At 31.4% G+C, this 22,640-nt stretch overlaps 1 protein-coding gene across 2 annotated transcripts; it reads right to left on the bottom strand.

Moving 5' to 3' along the window:
• Positions 1–1,248: 1,248 nt before the first annotated feature.
• On the bottom strand, positions 1,249–17,930 carry LOC134275066 (uncharacterized). 2 transcript variants are annotated; one of them, XM_062757310.1, is made up of 3 exons: positions 17,793–17,930; positions 4,013–4,384; positions 1,249–2,877 (listed from the first exon to the last, which is right to left on the bottom strand). In XM_062757310.1, the coding sequence occupies exons 2-3, from the start codon at positions 4,344–4,346 to the stop codon at positions 2,099–2,101; spliced, it is 1,113 nt and encodes a 370-aa protein (XP_062613294.1). In that variant the 5' UTR covers positions 4,347–4,384; positions 17,793–17,930; the 3' UTR covers positions 1,249–2,098. The 2 variants fall into 2 exon arrangements, with proteins under 2 accessions (XP_062613294.1, XP_062613299.1); XM_062757315.1 differs by lacking the exon at positions 17,793–17,930 and adding an exon at positions 5,480–5,532.
• Positions 17,931–22,640: the final 4,710 nt, after the last annotated feature.

Below are 22,640 nucleotides of genomic sequence, written 5' to 3'. Positions count from 1 at the left end.
AGAGGGCTCATGGCAGACATAACCTGTTGACAGGGGACTATTAAGGAATCAAGAAGATCTTTCATTTGTCTTAACGTAAATTTTTTGTACTCATCGTATTATATTTTACGTCATAACTCTCACTTTATTTATACATGTATAATCATAAAGAAAGAAATACACATAATACATGTATATTTCTGCTGGAATGTTGCATCTAATGATTATCTAAAATAAGAAAGAAAATTTTATTATTGAAAATTATCAATAAAAAGATTGATACTGTCCTTTATATGGCACTTCAATTTTGCTGTATGAATTATAAAATTATAAAATAGATTTTTAAGGGTAAGTCTTTGAAAAAGCACGATTGTAAACATATATTATTTATAAAAAAGAGCATATGTCTTTCTCCACACATTTGTTCACTTATTTGTAATGAAAATTAAAATGAATTTAAATATCTGTCAAATATTTTTTTCAGTGACTATTGCCCCTTTTTTCCCAATAGTATCATTACGGAATGAAAAATGTAATTACATTAACGAAAAACTGTTTTTATATGATCGATATCCATGCAAAAAGCATTAAATTGGAATATTTATTTACCAAACACACAAATCCAGATATTTTCAAAAACTAAATTTATTTATAACAATTGTACAATATCTTTTGAATTTAACAACATTTAAATACTTAAAATTATAAGGTATGCCGACACAGACATCAAATCAAATTTAGTCATAATTAACGAAACGTGAAAACAGTAAACTGAAAAGGCAAAGCTGTAATGAAACAATGCAAGGAAGAAGAAAACTTAAGCCAAAAGCAGAAGTATCACATGTTAAAAAACTAATTCTAAATGTTTTAAAATGATACAACAGCTTTTGAATATGTAAATTCTACTGTAACTATGATGATTATGTTCTTGAAAAACATGTCTATTTAAAAGTAACCAAGTGAAACTATCACTTAGATACAATTAAAAGGAAAATCAGAAAAAAATAATATCAATATGTGAACACCGGTAGCATTTTAAATATCTATATATAACATGAATTAAAATCTGCAACTTTCACAATACGATCACTTTAAATGGCAAATGCAAATAAATACAGAAAGAGTTTGATTTACTTTAAGCATAAAATGGCCCCGTCCATGTATCATTTAATTGATCAAAATCTAATTTAAAAACCTACAATGAATTGAATTTTTTTTCAATAATAAAGTTACATTTAAGAAAAGAATTAAAAGTAAAGCGCGGTCCTTGGTTGAAAAAAATGCAAAATTTGAAAAGATGAATTTTTTACTTAATGGGTATAAAATAAAAAAAAAATTGTACTTGGATGAATTTTAAAATATAAAGATTGGAAATTTTGTAAGAGGCAAGATAGACACTTATGATTTTATATATCAGCAATATCTTTTATTGATTATGCATCATCATTTTGACTTCGTAATAAAAAACATTATCCTAGCACCAGTGTATCAAATTCAATCTAATGTAAAAACATTCTACTTCAATTTAGGAATATCCGTTAAATCCATATTCACAAAATGCTATATATAGATCTACGTTTGAAATCATCTTTATAAATTAATGATTTGTATGGGGTGATAAAAATATCGCACATATAACATGGAAATCACATTTTCTAAACAAAATAATGTTTGAGAGACAGTTTGATTTGTGAACATATTCATTTTATTTAAATTATGACTACTGAGTTAAGGTTTACTCAGGGCTCATTCTGCTTGGTAGGTTTAATCCTTGTTAATGTGATTTATATTCTTATATTATATATGAATGTAAAAAATTGATTAATTGTGTCTTCATAAGTAAGGAACACGAATAAGAATGTCATTTGTGATTAAAAGGGATTTCTGAAATTACGGAATACTTTGATCCAACAGTGCAAACGAAGCACTCAAAAATGGATTTGTTCGGTAGAATTATAGTATAACAATATTGAACTCTAATCGAGATTCATTTGAACAGCATATCATTACATGTACAAACAATTCCTGATCACAAAATACAATCATACACACGATCATAAAAATATGCTATAAATTCAATTACCCGTTAAAACACAAGAAAAATTCACACTAATATTGATCATTGTATATGGCACTGGCATTTGTTAACTCTTACATTAGGTATAGACAGAGTGAACTCAATGCCATCTTTGTATTTGATGTCAAGGTTAAGTGGAGACTTCTGTGTTGATTTACATACAGTGGCATCCTTTGCAAGGTCAGAGGTCATGGTATCAAAGCTTTCGGAACACTTCGTGCATTCCTCATATGTAAAACCGCTCGGAAACAGAATATCCTGAGGTAAATGTAAAGTACTAAAAGGAATAAAACGGATTCTTTTGCAACATTTAGTAGCACAAGTTTTAAACGTATGTCTGCGAAACCTTTCTGATATCCCCTCTCGTTTTGAAAATAACAATAACCTTGGACGATTTTTTCTTAATTTTATCTTTCTCATTTTTCGTCGACGTTGATTCTTCTTCTTCTTCTTCTTCCTTCTTTTAGATTTATTTTTTAATGGAAACTCCACCTGTACCTTTTTGCTGCATTTGTTGCAATGAATACAGATTTTCAAAACTTCCATTTTTTGTCTTTTGATTGATTTTATCAAAGTTGATGGGAGATGAATATTTTGCCATTTTGTACTTTTAAGCTTGAATTTCCTACTGGCAATGACAGTTTGATTATTATTATTATCTATAAGAGACACTTTCAGGGAGATCTTTCGTTTCCTTTTCCTGTTTTTTCTCTTCTTCACTTTGATATAAACCCTTATATCTCCATTGCTTAGTTTGACGCCTGGATCCAGATATTGGACTGGAATTGGGAATTGCATGCAACTTGAGTCTTTTGTAAAATCTGAAAATAAAAACGATTCTTTAAAATTCTTTCTATTAGCTAGACTCTTATTCTTTTTTGAAACATTACGAAAGTATGTAATTCTGAAAAAAAAAATTCCATTTAAAGGCAGGATTTTGCAAGTTCTGTGGTAGGATTAATGTCGGATTCTAGCGTGAATTCGAGCGATTGATGACTTTTTAATTCCAATTGTAAGTCGTTTTCTTCATATAAAGTTGTCTAAGGATTTTCCCGTTTGCTAGATTATATCAAAGAGCTTTCGAGTGTGACCTAAAGAGATCAGATTTTGAATCCTCTTAATCATTTAATTCCACTGTTCATTGTTTTAGGGATACTTGCTTTCTGTGCTTTATTCATTCGTTTTGTGTCTGTTTGTTGTTTAACGTCCCTCTTGAGAGCTTTTCACTCATGTGGAGACGTCACCACTTGCAGGTGGAGGACTGCAAATTCAATTTATTCCTATAATTGTCACTGCGGGCCATTGAACGGTGAGAGATCTTTTTCGTACCATCACCTACTGGGACATGGTACTTCAATTTATACCGTCTCATCCGTCTGTATGCTATAGAGACAAAAACATGCGAAAAGTTTGCCACTTGTTGTGCATTTTCTTGCAATAAAAGGTTTCAATCGATATCACTGAAAATGAGTAAAAAAAGATAGCTGGCAAGAATGAAAAAGATGATCTGAAACAGAGATCGATATCAAATATTCTTATCACAAAATAGTGAAGAGGACGTATAAAGCACAGACCCTTGGAAATTCTTGACGTCGGGTCACGTGCCTACAAGAAGCAGGTATCCCTTTTGACCGGTTACATACCCTATGAATCCTACATATTAATTAGATAGACGAAACATTCCGTAGTCAAATTCAGTATTAATACAATTCAGTCATAAACGACCCATTATAACGTTACGTTTACAAATAAGGTCTTTATAAGGAACGAACACACTGCCCTTTTCTCATAATTTTCAACATTTTTCGTTATTTTTATCATTTAAAAAAACAATCATATGATTTGATAATTTTTCTCTTGGAAAGTGGAGAAGTTAAGTAATTAGAATGAAGAAATGATCAACATCCTAAAAACCTTATTAAACGTTTTTCCTGTCGGAAATGAGTCAATCGTTACCTGCAGGTTCGGACAGTATGGGCTCATCAGGCGTGTTGTCTTTTGGTACTTGTGGCTTTATAGTTGAAGGGTAGGTTGATGGCTGTTGATTGGCCTCACATTTTAGAATATGGCAAATTTGTCTCCTGATATAATCTTTCCTACGTTCGGCTTCTAGATAGGTATGAATACTGACACCTCTTGAGCGAGATGAATTTGAATATCGACTTGAAATATTTCCAACTGTTGAACTGGCACGATGATCTTTTGTTAAGAAAAATTTCGAAATTTGTTGGGATATTTCAGCAGAGCTGAGTTCCAGTACACACCATACTAACGGAATCAGTATTTTCATTTTACACTGACGTCAATTTCAGGTTTGTAATATCTTCCCTGAAAAAAGAAATCAAAGAAAACTTTTAGTCTTCTCATCAGACACATGGATGGATTAGAGCATGTCCCGTATTTTTTGTAAGTATAACTTGAATGTTGAAAATTTTCTTTGAAAGGCTGGTTGGTTCTCCAATATTGTTGCAGTATTGTTCATAAAAGAAATGTGGTTATAAATAAGGAAAAAATTGTTTTAAAAAATATGTAGGATCCTTCATCCTCTACATCTCCCAAGAATTAGTAATTTTGGTGAAAAAGTCCTATTTTTTCCATATTTGTCAATTGTTTATGGTAAGATGTCAATTTTTGTTCGGGCTTCATCCCAAAACCTTCACTTTCATAAATGATATTAGGGGTTTGCTTAAACGAAATATATCAACATTACTACTGGTGAAAATAAGAAATGTTGACGCATTCAACAGATCGAACGTACTTTTGGTTTATTGTAAATACTGGATACGGTTGAGTAGGCATATATTAACTTTCATTATAATCTGTATTCTGATCTACAGAAATACTTCATCACTAATTACTGATAGCCTGAAAGCACTTACAATGAAAGACGCTAATTAGGTAATTCTTCTTATGCAGATTATTATTGTATCAAAAACAGCATTTGATGCCCAATATCTTCATAGGTTTCTTAGCAAGATCAAAAGTAATATTACAAGTGTAAACAACTGTCTTTAAACAATAGATGACGTTTTCAAACTGATGCAAACGTGAAGATCGTGAAGCATTTTATTTGCTGATTTCTAATCGCGTTTAAGCGGGACAAAAGAAAAATAAACCATAACAAATTATTAAAATAATAGATAAATACAAATAATATTATTATTAAAGACACATTTAATTGGGACATATTTTGAGAAGGTGAAGTTTTTAAGGTGTGATTGCATTGAAAATCATGTAATTAAATCTCAGAATAATAAGCATACATACTATTCGGCAGATGTCTAAATGATTCAAGATATAAAGCATTGCAATTGCTTAAGAATGTTGAATGACTGAAACATACTTTATAGTTTTAATTTGATTTGAAAAAGTATTTACAAACATTATTTAATTATTTAAAATGTTTTAAAAAGTTTTTCATACCTTATAACAGAATATCCTCCAAATTTAATTTTAAAAATATCCTTAAACTTTCCAGGGAATAGATTTCGAAAAAAAGCTTTTTGTCAAATGGTAACTTGAAAATGCTTTTCAGTCCATTATATAGCAGCACGGAAATTGTAATCGATGCAGTACTAGTAAAAGCGGAGACAAATTTTATCAATGAATAACGGCATCGATCAGTAGGCGGCTAGACCTTCAAGACCTTGAAAATTTGATAACCAATCAAATTATAGTTTCAAACATCGCGAGACTTCAACAAATTCTCATGGATTTTTGAAAAAAGTGTTGACAAAGGAATTATAAGAATACTTATAATGAATAATTCATGACACCTCTGGAGATACCTTTATTACTTCTCGGTCATTTCTTTCCAGGGGGGTTCGCAGTGGAAACTAGGTTCGTGTTTTCCCTACTTTCTTTTACTAGGTCAGGGAACGCAATTATATCGATTCGTACTGCGACGAAATATATTTCCGTTTGTTTGACTTTTTATATCTCTTACTTAATATTAAAATAACCATATTCTTATATCTCTTATATCTCTATATCTTCATCATCTGCAACAAGTTCATTTAGTTGATATTACTTTTATTTTATTCAGAACTCATAACGTTACCTTGAATCGAATTGCCATATCTTTTCGTTTTAGCATTAGTTGTCATTCTAAACTGGCAACAATACGCAAGTTATTGCAGAATACGCCAGCGAATTACTGCCCGTTCAGAATATTCTGTACTCTGTCTGTATGAGATGTTAAGTCGTACAAATGACAATATTGCTTAATTCAGAGGAAGATTTCTGGTTCCCATGGTAACAAATGTTACGAAGTGATATTGCTTTTTCCTTACCCAAAATAATAAATATTAAATTCATTTGGCAATTTTTTTTTCAAGACAAATGTCAAGACACTGTTGAGTCTGCGTCACTGGATTATTTCCAAATTTCAAACCATCTTTATAAATTCTAGTGCAGTAGTAATGTCTGCTGAAAAGGGTAATATATGCAAAAAATATGACTTTTTTATTGTAACTTTTGAAATATGTGGTTACTATCAAATTAAAAAAAACATTGAAAGCTTCGAGTGCTAACACAGATTTTTTTTTTTTTATTTCATTAGGTTTTTTTTTTTGGGGGGGGGGTCAAAAAATAACATTAAATATTTTAAAGTAAAACTTCTTCCAGTCCAAGCAACTGCCTTCAGTGAAGCTATTTTTTTTTGCCAAAGACATTCTTTTACAACAAAAAACAATACATTTATATAAAAAAGAAAGCTAACTTTTAAAAGCTAATTCATAACTGTCTGTGTGCGTGATGTGTGCATGAGCACGATCTAGATATTACGATTAGTCATTCAGGCCATTTGAATTTTGCCTGACTTATAATAACTACTTATTATCGCGTTCGAACGATAAAGTCTATGTTATTTGACTTATTACATTAAAGTGAAGATAAGGATCGATCTGAAGACATCTTTAATCAATTAAGCATAAACAATTATGTGAAGAAGGCATAAATCACAGATCCCTTGAAATTTCATAGCTGGGATCAGGTGATTAAGAGGAGAGAACATTCCCTCATACCAGCCGTGATCCCTCATTCATGTATTCATCAGTTTGACTGATAAGCCTTAGTCAAATTCAGTATTATAATAAAAGGTTAGGCCTATAATAATTGATATGAAACAAGTCAGCCAAACCCAACCCCATAGTACAAGGTCATAAAAGCGGCCATAGAATTTTACTACAAAAGCGCCGACTTTAAAATAAGTTGTTGAACTCCCTGTAACATAAATTAATTGTTGAGTTATATACCTGGCTTAAAACATTGATAGTGCTTAAAGCAAGGTCTTCAGAAGTAAATAAATCTGGAGACATTATTACATCCATGTAAATTTCAAGTGCGAGAAAATGTATGTCTTCATACGATTCTTTACCACATTGCTACTACTTATGTTATTCATTCGACTGACTATCTCGTATTGCGATATATTATCTCTTAAATGCGATTTATTGTCTCGTACATTCGAGATAATAACGTTTGTACGACTTTGTATCTCGAAGAAACAAAATGCAACAAAAATTGACTGGAAACACTTTAGTATTAATGTAGCATTTAAGATTATAAAATAAAAGTTTTTTTGTCAAAACATAAAAAAAAACATGATGTTTAAGAAAAAAAAATAATCATATTTCTAGAAATATATAACTAGGTCATATTAATTGAAAGCATTTTTCTTATCTACCAAAGTGTCTGATATACTTTTATTATTCCATTAATTGTACTTTGTGCGCTAAATAAAATCTTTTAAAAATTTGTTTATGCAATAATCATGGACAGGTAATCATGCTTTATATTCTTTTAAATATACATATTTTTTGCTTCAGAATTGTTTCTGCATAAAATTTGAAAAGGAATTGACTTAAATAGTAAGAATATACTAAAACTGTGAAAACTTGCACAGGGATGGCTCATGAAATATACATATGTATTTAGTATTATAATAAGAATAATCCTTAGAAACTTACATGTATAACCATCGCAAGAGAACTTGTGATTTTTTGCAATGTTATAGTCTACTTAAATTAGCTACTTTCATTTTACTGTTTACAACCTAAATTTTGATGAACTCTTATACAATCTTTAATTTAATTTCCAATGTACTATATGCCTTATATATAGCACTCAAAATAGCTGATAAGAATAAACATATAAGAAGTAAGATTATTCCCCAAAAAAGCTAGAACCTTTTTTTTACAAAAGTGTTACTTTCTCTGCAGGAAAAATATTTCAATTTTCTTTTTGAAAAAAAATGGTGCCATATCAAGATACAATATGTACAAAATACATAGCAAAATTTCATGATACCAAATAGATATCCGGTAATAAAATCGGCCATTCCCTTTCTTTCAGTGATAACTTCTGACACCACAATCAAGTTAATGATGGGCATAGCCTTTTCACGTCCATTCACGAAGAACTGTTCCGGAATTTCTGTATCGATTTGTTCTCTTAACGTGTAATGTTGTACTCATGTTTAATTAAAATCCCTCATATGGTTTTAAATGTTTTTGATAAAAGTGGCCACAAACACCCAATCCTACTGCATAAAATAACAGAGGAAATGTGAGTACGTTTAGAAGTGATAATAACTGTGTCATCGGTATTGATGGCGTGGCGTTAATGATGTTTTGTGTCCATATAGATTGTGATTTTTATCAGGTTTGTTTCCTTTATCCAGTTTTAGATTGACACACCAATCTATATCACATAATTCTATACATCCTGCACAGTTCTGGTGCCAAAGGACTTTAATGCACTTTGAAACAGGATTTTAATATCCATCTACATGTTGTGGGAAATGTTAATGGATACAAAAAGCTTAAGAACACAATTAATTTTCATTTTTTTCTGAGCACATCTGATTATATGTATGTGCATATTATTTGATACTGGACTAATATTGAACTCATGAAATCCATGTAAGATATGTTTTCCTAAGCATAACCAATAAAAGTAAAGGACAATCGATGTTGTGTGAGATTGCTAGTTTATGGGCACAATTCGACTAATATTACCATCTGATTTTTTATATCTATAAACCCGGAAGAGAAGGTTGGCTGAAAATTTCTTATCAAGGAAATAGTTTTGCACTAATTGAATCATAAAAAACTGTATTTTGCAAATGAATACAAAAAAGCATATTGAAAGACATCCTTTGATAAATTGATAAACATATTTATGATTCAAATAAAAAAAAATATGTTTGTAAAACACTGATGGCCCATATATTACAGCTTATGGTTAACGTTTCAGTTTTTAAAATGCACGTCAAAATTGGTCAAAATTATTGATATCAAGTGGAAGGTCTTGTCATAAGGAATAGACCTGTGAAATAAGAAAGCCCTAGTACTAAAAGTTCAAAAGTTATGACCAAGGTTTAAGATTTTTTCAAAGAAGGTCTTGTCACATTTAATACACGTGTGCAGAGAAAATCCCCAGCAGTAATTTTTCACAAGATGTGAAAAAGGTTAAAGTTTTGTATTTTTTGTAAAAGTGGGTAAAATCCAAAGTAAAGAGGTCAATTTTGATGGTACCCAAAGAACGATCTTGTCACAAGGAATACACCTGTAAATCATGAAAGCCATAGTCCCAAATCCAAAGTAAAGAGGTCAATTTTGATGGTACCCAAAGAACGGTCTTGTCACAAGGAAAAACATGAAAGCCATAGTCCAAAGAAGTCAAACGTTATTGGCAAGGTTAAAGTGTTTGCAGAAAAAACAGACAGACAGACGGACGGATATGGCAAAAACTATATATCCCCGAATCTTCGAAAACGGGGGCATAATTAAGCATGTAAGTTCAGACCACACGTTTCTCAATACTATATGATTTTTTCAAGATCTGTCTTTGAAGTATTGCCATTTTACAAGTTACATGTAACTCACAAAAAACAAGATACCCTACCCTTTTTTTGCAAGATGCCAGAGAGTGGAGTTTCCTGTTTTATAATTTTGGTTGTCTTTTGTATTGCCGATATAACAATTTTAGTTGTAACTATTATATAAAACATATATTTGAGGAACATGTCCCGTCAGGAAAAAAGAAATGAAATAGCAAAAGTAGGTTACTTGTTGCCTTGTCATTGGATATAGACAGGTGGAATACACATTGGGTTATAAGGGAGTATTTCCAAAACTGTCATAAAATCTTTCCAAACTACATATCTAAATCAAAGAAATGGTCCGAATGTCACAATCGCTTGTGTTAATGTGTTAATTGGTAACCTATATCTTCAGGGTATATTTGGAATAGTACAATTACATGAGTCAGTTTTAAGCAAGCCAGGGAGCTATGTCACGATTCTCAACAGATTATACATGTTATAACCAATAAAAATTAAAAGATAATAATAGATTAATAAGATAAAAATCAAATAATAAAAAAAAAACTTTAAAATTGTTTTCTAAATTTGCTTTTGGCCCAATGTTTCAACAAATAAGTATTTACTATATGAACTTGACCATGAAACGAGGCATTGTTTATCAACTATATAAATAAGAATCCCTGAGTGTAATATTTGTCTACTGATTATTGCTTCTCTAAATTGCTCTCGTCTGGGGGGTTATACGACGACATTCTTTATTACATCTGATAATTCCATGACATTTACTCCCAGACACGGTCAAATCATACAATGATCGGTAAAACTAATAGGAATAAAGTATAGTCAAGGACAACTAAATGCACCAGGAATTCTGCTTATTATTTGAAGTTCTCAATGCCATTGTAGATCAATATTACAAAAAAAATGGCTCGAAGCGAAAGCGAAATGGGTCGAATTAAACTAGATAGACAACTATTCAAACTACAGAAAATGCTGCATTATTGTTTGATATTTCTATATTAACGATTTCTTCCTCGGAAAATCTACAATTCTTATGTGTCCCACATATTAAATATTTTCTAGGACCAAGATAACGATTATTTTAAGTAGTCTCTTACTAAAGAAAATGTTTGGGAATCCCAATTTTTTTTTTCTTTTATACAGAACTTTGTTCTCTAATTTCTACTTTCATTTTTATAATAGACGACTCATCTATAGGAATACGCTTAGTGGTGTCTCCTATGGATGTGCAAAAATGTTTTAGAACTTTAATTTTATTCCTTTTGGCGATTGTGTTTCAAAAAGTTAAAGGTAAGAGAAATTCACGTGCATGAAATATATGAAGATTATATAAAAATCAGAGGTTGGATTAGGCGCCATGGAGGAGTGAGCATCCCCTGCCGAACAGTCACATCTCTATATTTGCAATTATTTGTCTGAGTAGTGAAGTATCTTTTAAAAATGAATTCTGGGTTAACAAAAAGAAGTTATGAGACACTTAATTATATTTTTTTGGATCTATTGATAATTTTGCAATCCATATATTTTTATTTAGGAGTATATGTTCGAGTATGTTCCATCAATTATGGGGGCTCCTACATGTGTAAAAAAAAAACACATGTAGAAAAAAGAACATAAAAAGCAAGGTTAAAAGACACATTGACACGAAAAAATCGCGCAATCAAGCCATGTTAAAATACAATTAAACACCATTAAAGACATAATTACGCAAAAAAAATTATCAATGGAACCATTTAAAGAAAAAAAAAATGTATTAAATCGAAATGAAAAGGAGTTAAACCATAGAAAGAGCAATATTTTTTTTTCGAGTTGACAGTATTTTTATTTTATATTTTTACGAATGCTAAGCACGAGTGAATGTGTTAAAAATGTCTCTCACGTCCTTGTCCTTTGTGTCCGCGGGCATAACATGGACCAGATAGGTACATGTAGGTAGCGAAAGTCAATAGTCACTTCCAGTCATATATGTACTTTAATGACTGGATATATCTATTGAATTATTGTATACCTTGTCAGCAAATACAATATATCATTTTTTTGAAAATGCTACTTGGCGTTTTTCTTGTACATACAGATCACAAGGTCATTATTTACAAACTTAATGTCTATGAATATTTCCATTTTTCCCGATCATGACCTGAACACACACCGGGCGTGACCAGTCGGCAGGGGATGACCACTACTCCATAGTACCTGTTCACACCGCTGCTGTTTTTGGATGTTTCCATGTTCACCATGCTCCCGATCTTGTTTAAATTGATTGATTGATTGATTGATTATATATTGTTTTACGTCCCATTCGAGAATTTTTCACTCATATAGAGACGTCACCATATACCGGTGAAAGGCTTCAAATTTTGACCTTTACTCGACAATCTGGGCCGTTGACCAGTGAGGGATCTTTATCGTACCAAAGCCTATCGTGACATGGGACCTTGGTTTTTAAGATCTCATCCGAAGGACCCGCAACTTTCACTTCAAAGTACCGAGTGCATGGCTAGGAACAGGTGCTATGTATTATTTATCGACTTAGGTCAGTCGCGGCCGAGATATGAACTCATGGAGTGAGCGCTCTATCGACTGAGCCACCGTGCACGGTGTTTAAATTGACTTTGAGCTTGAAAACTGCTTGTTATCTCGATATTTCATCACAGGGAATTTGAGGAGCACCTAGCTTGCATTAACGGTCAGCAGGGGATACTTACTCCTGCATGGTTTCTGATACCGTAGCTTTTGTTTTTGGCCTTGTTTTTGTTTGAACCGCTCCCACTTTGTATTGTTTTAATATATCGCTAAAGTACTGCAAAAATGGAATCACAGATTTCTAGATCTACATCAAATTCATAGGTGTTTCCATCAGAGTGAAAAATTCTTGAGATAGGGACGTTAAACAATGTACAATCAATCAATAGAATATTTTGCAGTTTTAGTCTCTGTGGCAGTATTTTAATTTTCGCTTACTCTTATCATAGGTTATGGAGCATTTTTAGCAATACGCTTCGAAAGGGGAGGGGAAATCGTCAGTTTTCTTGTATTCTGAAGTCATTCTGACCTTCTTGATATTCTTAAACACTGTGACAGAATTTCAATTTTATTTAGAAAAGAAGAAAGGTTTTTAAAAAGTGAAATATACAGAATATATATATATATATATATATATATATATATATATATATATATATATATATATATATTTATATATATATATATATATATATATATATATATATATATATATATATATATATATATATATTACTTTTATCCGCGTGGTATTAATTTACGAACAAAATTTGAAGAAAGGTTTTTAAAAAGTGAAATATACATGTATATAGTATATATATTATTTTTTGACGATCTAAATTTTAGATTTTAACATGTAAGGCATTGACTTCTCATTTACCTTTATGCAACCGGGCAGGAATGTTAAATATTTCTAGCTTTGAAATAATATAGCTTCGCTTATTAATTACATCCTCGCTTTTTAATTATCTTCATTAATTATTATCATTCTGCGTTATAAAACTTCTCCTTTGTTGTAACTATGCCTTTTCAAAATATGTTATATTTTCTTTTTAAACAAAATTCAACTTTTTTTTAAAAGACAAAGTTTCTTTTCATAATAATAAAAAATTCAAAGTTCAAATGGCATATTAAGCGCAATAAAACCTTTTCAAAAGTTGTAAAATGCATTTAACTAGAAATGGGACATTTGAATTTATTTCCTGAATATAAACGAAATTCTTTTTTTAAGTTAGAAAGAAAACAAATTTAAGGTAATAATCTGTTAGAATGAAATTGTGTGAAAGTGATTATTTCCCCACATCACTCCCACAATAAAAAATATCCTCTGAAAAGAAAGGAATAAGTGCATTTGAGAACGTGGCATCACGCATTTATGAAATGCCTTATGAAACACTTTTTGGAGACGTACTAACACCTTTTTTAAATCGCATTATGATGCTTTTTTTTTTTTTTAATAAATCTGCTCATTTAGAAACTACTAAAAATAATTTTGAATTTGTCTTATGAAATGATGATTTTTTTAAAACTCCATAATAATATTAATTTTTTTTTTCATAACGAAATTAATTGGTTTTGACATCATTGCTGAATTCTACAATTCGTTATATCTACTTCATCGATATTTGTCTTTATAATTTCTCCAAAAGATGTAAAAACAAATAAATATATTTTGATATTCAGGTCATTCAAATTGAATTTGAATTACCATTAATATATTGCATAAAACCTTACAAACAAAGATAATTAGTTTCTGATTTCATTGACGTTAACCTTTACCTAATGATCTCTCGATTGATAATAACTATGTTGCTTTGGCGATGAAGTTTTCAAATATTTGTTGGAATTCCTATGGGCACAAAATGCGTAAAAATACACAGACCTTTTCTCATATTTATTTGAAGCAAAATTCTTATACAAAAAAATGACATGAAAACAACATTTAATGATCATGAATTTCACATTTAAGAAAAATATGGCGTATAGTTAGAAATTAACCCCCTTCCCCGCAGTCACGCATTTTAACGCATATACCATTTCCTACTTCTAACGCAAAATCACGCATATACCATTTCCCCGCAATCACGCATTTTCACGCACTTTAAAAAGTTCATTTAATCTTTAATTTAATGCCAATTTTTTCTTTCTGTTTCATACTTGCAAAAATCATAAAATAAAAGTTATTTTTGTATTAAAATATGTCATAATATTATTTACGCTAAACTTTATAGAAACGTGTACCACGCTAAAAAGGTGCGTGCGCGGAAATGGTAAATTTTTATTTCTATGACGTGAACATTAAGTGTATGTTGCATAACAGTTCAGTAAGTTGTAAAGAGTTAAAACAGTGTAAAATAATGAAAATATTATGGCGTACGTCGGTACGCGAACACAAACATACAGTTTGTAACATAACGATATGACCATCCTATTCTAATTCAAAATAATGGCCTTTGTTCTCCATATACGTTCAAGGCATTTTATTGAATTTTCAAAAAAGTAGTCTTGACTGAAAGACGCATTAAATGTCATTCTTATTTCTTTAATCACTTGAAGGTCCCACAAATGGTGAAAAATAAGCATGTTTTGTTGACTGTGATCATTAACGATCATCGAGTTCTTTTTTAACAATCATTTCACTGCTTCTAAATTCTTAATCTTATTTAGTTCTGATGTGAATTTGTCTTTTATTTTTTACGCCATAAAATTCTATTCAAACTCTTTTGTGTGTTACGCAGCTTTTTAATCTTTTTTGCTATTTTTACGGAGAAATAATATAAATTCAACAATCGCAATATTTCATTGTATCTATGTGCGCCTGCGTTGGCAGAAAACTCAATTCACGAAGTATACTTTAAAAAATTGTTTCACTACTCCTCTGTCTCCGATGTCATTTACTTGAATATTTCATACAACATGTGGGTTATGTATCTGATTTCATTGACGTTAACTTGAATTCGATGTTCATCACATTATCAGAAAAACAAATGAAACTGTAGTACTAACATGCGTGCATTATCCCTGATTATCAGCGTGTACCGACAGAGCATATCAGCTTTCTTATAAATCCTCAAAATATTATTAGTCTGAAAAATTTTAATTTCAAAATTCACTATAACAAGGGTCATTTGCTAATTGGTAATCACACAAGATTTGGTTAGTATAAATTGATTATTTACAATGTTATGAACATTAAATACGACTTTTTGGGACAACCCTCGTATCGAGGACATTTAATCATTTAACAATAATCATTTTTATTCCTCCGTTGATTCGTTTCATCACTTTGAACTCATTGAAAGACTCCACTGTGTCTGCATATATGTTTCATATTTAAATATTTTTCTGGAAAAAGAACGTTAATGGTAATTTAGCAACAAAGGTTTCGAATAAACATGGTGACTTCAACTTTTCTATCAGTCAGCTTCCTTTCCTACTTAGCAACAAACCCACCCTTAGGACCTGCAAACGGAGCTTGCTCTAACACCAAGCAATTTCTTAAACGAAGCAGCCTATTGCCAAACAACTTGATGAAATAAGGATGCCAACAATCTTTAAACAAGCCTTTTTATGTACTTGTTTCCTCAACTTTGATTAATGAATATTTTAAGTATACATTTTTATATTTTAAAAAAATCCCGAATACAGTTCCCGTGTACATATATATATAGGGTTTTTTCCGCCGGGGTTGTATGTATACCAGACAGACTTTGACGTGTGTGTGTGTGTTGGGGGGTTGCCCTTTAGTCCTAAAATTATGAAATTAAAGTTCAAAAAATCTTCACACCCCAATGATAAAGCATGAACAACAAATCACCAACACCCTTTGTCCTCGGGACCACTGTTACCAATATAACGAAAAAAGGCCGAAAAACAATACAAATATGTGAAGAGGTAATAAAACCAAATATGTCAAGAGGGAATAAAACACACACTATATATGAAATATTAAAAAATAAGATAAACATTTCTGCAGATATATATTCTTGTATTAAAAAAATATATCAGCAAAAAATTCTTAACATCGAGTGTATTCTCTTTCTCTCTCACTCTCAACTTCTCTCTCTTTCTCCCCCTTTTTTAATTCCTGAACATCATATGATACGAAAGAATAATTTTCAGCTCTCCCTTTTGTGAAATATGGCTTTGTTATTTATTATTTCTGTATTTTAATTCCTGAAATACTGCGCGTTGCAGTGTTTATTGAATTTTCTCTCGAGTCTAGAAAAGAGTTGATCTTTACGCCTTATGTTCGAGTCTCGAGCTCTCTGCGTTACGTAGAGACCAGTCCTTCAGATGAAACACTATATATGGAGGTCCTGAGTCGCAATAAGAGCTCATTTTTTTATTTACAGGGGTTATTTTTTTTTTACACTTCGTGAAATCAATCTCTCGAACAACGTGAAATGATTATTTATAGAACAACCATTTTGTTCAATCTTTATAACAAAATCATTGGTTTAATATATTTGTTGCTTAGTGCCACTTATTTCACTTGGAAAGGGCATGGGAAAGTTGAATTAAGAAGGTATTAAATGATAGATAAAAGCAATTTTATTAACCTATTAATTAATGATACAAGTCCTCTAGTGGCAAGAACATGTAATGTGCCTTTGACATAAAATAAATAATTTTATCGTTCAAATTTTTTCTGTACTCATTGACAAATTTCTTCTCAGATCACAAAAGAAATGAGGAGACTCATATTTTTCCACAATCTCAAAGACATGTGGAAATTAATGAGAAAGCCACGTGATAATTATTTTGAAATTCTGTTAATATGCACTGATCTGAGTCTCACGACTCTGAAGTTCTTTTTGTGAACGCAAACGAGATCAAATGAGAAATCTATATTCGTGATCAGATAATATTTTTAGGAACTCACTATCTCCCTTGATGCCTATAAATGATTGTTCAATTTCCCATCTCTGTACAAGTGAAGATTCGATTAACCTAATAAAATGGGTACTAAACATGTGGGAGTGTTTGATGTGGCTGATGGTACAAAAATAATTTCATAGTTTTATTACTGAAATATTAATTACACACCTTTTAAACCAAGTCACTATAAAATGATGAAAATTGTCACGAAAATCCGTCCTGTATATTTAACCTTAGCAGTCTCTCTTAACTTATACTCCTCGACCCATTTTAGGAGACACTAGTTATTATTCCCACACGTTATTATAGAAGGTCTTTGTTGTAATTTGTTTCTCAAAATAGATGCGTTATCTTTTTTTCATTTCAACGATAGCAAATTAAAAAACGAACCATGTCCGGATTGATTAATCCTGTTAAAAAACTTTCAACATAAGCTTTCGTACACTGTACGCATCTGACTCAGCCTTTTTTCCTGTATCCTACCTTTTTTGACTTTGTTCATGAAGTGACATCTATATTGTAGATAGATTCTCCAGTCGTTTCATACCAAAATGCTTCATCAATAATCGTTAGTCCTCTTTATGAAAATCCATTTTTATTAGAACGTCGATTTAGGAAATAATTCGGGTTGTCTGAAAATGATCAAAATGATCAATTAGTTTACTGATACAGTCATGTGCATTATTTGAAGATAATTTAACTGCATTTTTTTTCTATGAAATTTAATACTGAAGATTTTCCAAATAAAAGAAAAATATGGTACTACAATGATTATTTTAAGCAAACAGATTAAATAGATATAATTTAATAATTCATCAAAATAGCCTTATTACTTGCATGGAAATTTGTGATCTTGGAACCAGAGAGATATAGCTTACAGATATAAGCGCCGTATGTTCATCCTTTTGCTGACCAAATACGTCAATCTGAACACAAATGTATATTTCTCTTTTTCTCTTTGTGAAGAACGTTTTGGTATCTGCAATCAAAAAATATGATTAAAACGATATTTTTTATGCTCTTTCATTCATTTCAATTTCGGAGAATACGGTTTATAAATTAGGACAAATAAGGGTCTTAAAATTAGACCCATGCGATTGAAATGTCTTCAAACGAAATATATCCATTATGTCAATCAGTATAATTAAAATCTGAAATGTGACATTTGTAAGGATAACCAATGGTAAGAATTCTTTTTAGTTCATTTAAGGTTCATAAATCCTTTGCTCACTCATATTAAATGTTGCTTGAACCTTAATGATTTTCCTAACGAAATATATTTGATAAGTAAATTACAAACACTTTAAGCATATCTTGCGGGGCAAAATTGGATAAAAAAAGACACTGCAACTTGGCAAATCTATAAAGGGATAATAGACATGTATGTAATTAAGAGTTATCTCTCTTATCAGAGTATCGATGGACCTTAATCAATACAGATTTTCGTCAGAGGAGACAACAACTTCTTTAAACAGGAGAAGGATCAGTTGCAATAAAGGAGAAAGCATCTCCTGTTGACCGTTCATTCTAGTTGTCTGCTTCTTGTCATGAAAGGGTTAAAAATAAAGTGTGAAAAAAAATGACCTACATTTTGAATTAAATACAGTTAACATTCACATTCGATTTAACGACAAATTATTTTTTAACTCGTAAATTTACTTACCTGGTCATTGGTCATTTGCAAAATTATTTTGTTAAAAAATATTCTGATTGCACACACAAGTACTCTGAAATTGACATCAAGAAGATGCTTGAGTTTCTGATTGACAATATCTATGTGGTTTTTGGAGACCAGGTCTTCCAACAATCTATTGGAATTCCCATGGGCACCAATTGCGCTCCGTTATTAGTAGACTTATTCTGTATTAATATGAAGCAGAATTTATGCAAAATCTTATGCATGAAAAGAAGAAAAAACTTGCTGTGGCCTTCAACTCGACTTTCAGATATATCGACGACGTATTGTCAATTAACAGTGGTAATTTCCATTCCTACGTCGATACGATATATCCAGGAGAGCTTGAGATAAAAGATAACACAGAGTCTGACACATCTGTTTCATACTTAGATATTTTACTTGAAAGAGACGTTAATGGTAACCTAACAACCAAGCTATATGATAAACGTGACGACTTAAGGGGACGAAGGATGTATTTGTCACATGACTCAGTTTAATTACGTCATAATCTCTGTTAAAATATGTACAAAACGAGATTGAAACCACAGTACTTGTAAAAAAAATTTGACTGACTGTTTGCGTTCACCATCTAGGATAAAAATATCTGAAAACATTAAAAATTTCTTGCTAATATTATCAAATTACGGAATAGATTAATCCACTCTTCTGTTTCTCTACACTGCGCGTCCGGCGCGTCATTGACGTCATAGTGGATCTCTTAGTACAGTAAGATCATGCACGGTAAAAACGGGTAGTATAAAATAAAAAAAAAGGGTCATGATCTGTACATGGTGGTATATTTTGTGAATAACAGAACGCAAAAAATATTTTTACATGGTTGTTGACGGAAATATATCGTAGGTATGTCTTATTTTACTTATTTCGCAAATGTGTGACGTCATAGTTGGGTTTTCCCGTACTCGAGAAATGTAAACATGACACATTTTTCTCATGTTCATGTCTTGTTTAACTATGCCCTGTGCAATATTGAGCTCAGCTTCACTAATCGATATTTTTACAGTAAATCAATAACATGACGAACTTGAATTTCAATGTAAATTTTAAAATATTTAATGATAGGATTTTTCGCAAATCAATTTTTTTGTTGTTTGAGTTGTCTTAAAAAGTACGTAATTTTTCCATCTCCAGATGCTGTGTGACAAAAGAATCTTGCTTTTTCGAACTTTTAACCCTATTCATACTCTGAAATATTTTAAAAGACACATTTCCGCTGACATATTTCTTATCTATGCTGAAAAAATTCAATTATCGACCGAGTAATGGGCCCAGAAACACGGAGAATCAAAACTTCGCTCAGACACTGTGGGGCATAGTATTTGTCACTCAATATCTCAGAAATAAGTCTAGAAACCTATTGATATATTTGCTTTATGGTATGTGGGACATACTAAATAAGATATATACAAAATATGAAAAAAATTAAACGACAGGTATTTTTTCAGCTAAAGGTCCTTCTTTCCCTTAAACTTTTCTATCGTCAACTTCCCTTACTTATGCAGTAATATACCTTCATCACCGTACCTGCATACGGTGTGTATATATCTCAGTTGATTCGATACACAAGAGCATGCTTTTCGTATGAACAATTTCTAAAACGAGGTAAATTATTGACAAGCAAGTTGACGAAACAAGAATATCAGCAATCTCGTTTAAAGTCATCATTTCGAAAGTTCTATGGTCGATACAATGACATTGTCAGCAAATAAAATTTATCATTGAGTCAAATGCTGACTGACATTTTTCATACTAATTGTTAGGCCATTATTTATACACTGAATTGACGACGGATTTTTCCGTTATTTTACGATCATGACAAGGAGCACACGGCGGGTGTGACCGGTCAGCAGGGGATGCTCACTCCTCCATGGCACCTGATCCCACCTCTGGTGTTTCGGAGGTCCGTGTTTGCACTGCTCCTATTTTATATTGTTTTATGGATTTTGATATTGAATACTGTTCGTTATCTCCATATTCTTCTAGCAACTACTCGGTTAATTTTGTTTTATTTAATTTATTATTTTTTTTAGCACAAAGGTCAAGTATATACGAAACATACGCATCCCTCCGTGGATAAAAAATGACATACCTTTTTTTCAATTAACCTTGCATTATATTTTTAAATTACTTCCCGAAAGCCGTGAAGAGTGACACCACAAAAATGAATTCCTAGAAAAGAAAGAAGACATTGGTATTTCAATTATTCCATTCCATCAACCAATCAAATCCATGTTAAGAGGGTTCATCCAAAAGTAATGTCACAAGTTAAAAAATGCTACTTGTCGACGTACGGCAGCAAAATTATAAATGAAGAAAGCTTTATTTCAAATCAGTCCTAAAAATTTCATTTCAAAATAATTTATACTTTACTTTGCGATTTTAGTAGTCGCCGCATCTAAATAACGTAAGATAATGGATACGCGCCGTCATACAGTAAAAACGTTTCCCAATTAAGAAAAAATTAGATTCTCCAATACGTTCACAAATTTTTATTCTTAAAGAAATCTTGGTAGCCATCGTACATTTACCCTTCACTCTTTTCATAATTAAGTCCTCTGTCAAAATTCTTTAAACAGTATAATAAGACAAAGTGTTCATATCCATTTGCATAACAGATACAAGATACGTTTTTTGAAAACATCAGGCACCAGTTAAACGTTTCCGTCCGATCTATCATCTTTCTGTATTCCTATCCTCAGCTACATGTTATAATTCAATGACCTATCTCCCTCCCCAAAATCGTTGAAAATAATTGCAACTATAAACAATACTGATACTTACATTTTTTTCATTGGGAGTCTGATTACTCAGTGTAACTGTCCATACTGGTATTTCCCCAGTTTGAGGAAAAAAATGCAAAATTTATGAATCCATCAGAGTAGAACACAATGTTTATAGAAAAAAAAATAACAATGACATCATTTGATTTTAAACTGATCATTAGGAAAAAACTTAACTTAAAATTTTGTTGTTTTTTTTTTTATTTTGGGGTGATTAGACATGTTTTAGATATTTCATTAATATCTTTGGCCCCGTGGGGATCCGGGTTAGAATAGGTCCTCAGTACCCCTTGCTTGTCGTAAAAGGCGACTAAATGGGGCGGTCCTTCGGATGAGACCGTATAAACCGAGGCCCCGTGTCACAGCAGGTGTGGCACGATAAAGACCCCTCCCTGCTCAAAGTCCGTAAGTGCCGAGCATAGGCCTAAATTTGCAGCCCTTCACCGGCAATGGTTATGTCTCCATATCAGTGAAATATTCTGGAGAGGGACGTTAAACAGTATACAATCAATCAATCATCATTAATATTTTTGCCTTGTTCATCCTAAAAAAATCTTTTAAAAGTGACGTCTAGTTGTGACGCGGCGATACCCATATGCTTCATGTTTTGCACATCTATGAAATAAATTAAAATTTAATTTAACAATATTAAATCAAAATTTCAATGTTAATTAGATTTATATTTTTTGCATATATTGAGATCCCAGATAAAATTTTGTAAGTTACGTTTTTTGATGTTGGGCCAATTTTTGGGCGCAACGTTGATGTTGGCGCAACGTTGGCCCACATGTTTCTAGTTATGTTGGCCCAATGTTGGATTTATATTGGGAATGTAATTTTGCTCATCGGCGCAAC

The sequence above is a fragment of the Saccostrea cucullata genome, unplaced genomic scaffold (genome assembly GCF_032062105.1).
Source record: "Saccostrea cucullata isolate Sc308-1 unplaced genomic scaffold, CSIRO_AGI_Scuc_v1 ctg72, whole genome shotgun sequence".
Taxonomy (NCBI): domain Eukaryota; kingdom Metazoa; phylum Mollusca; class Bivalvia; order Ostreida; family Ostreidae; genus Saccostrea; species Saccostrea cuccullata.
Note: the sequence above shows the minus strand (reverse complement) of the source record. Positions and strands in the feature narration are given on the sequence as shown.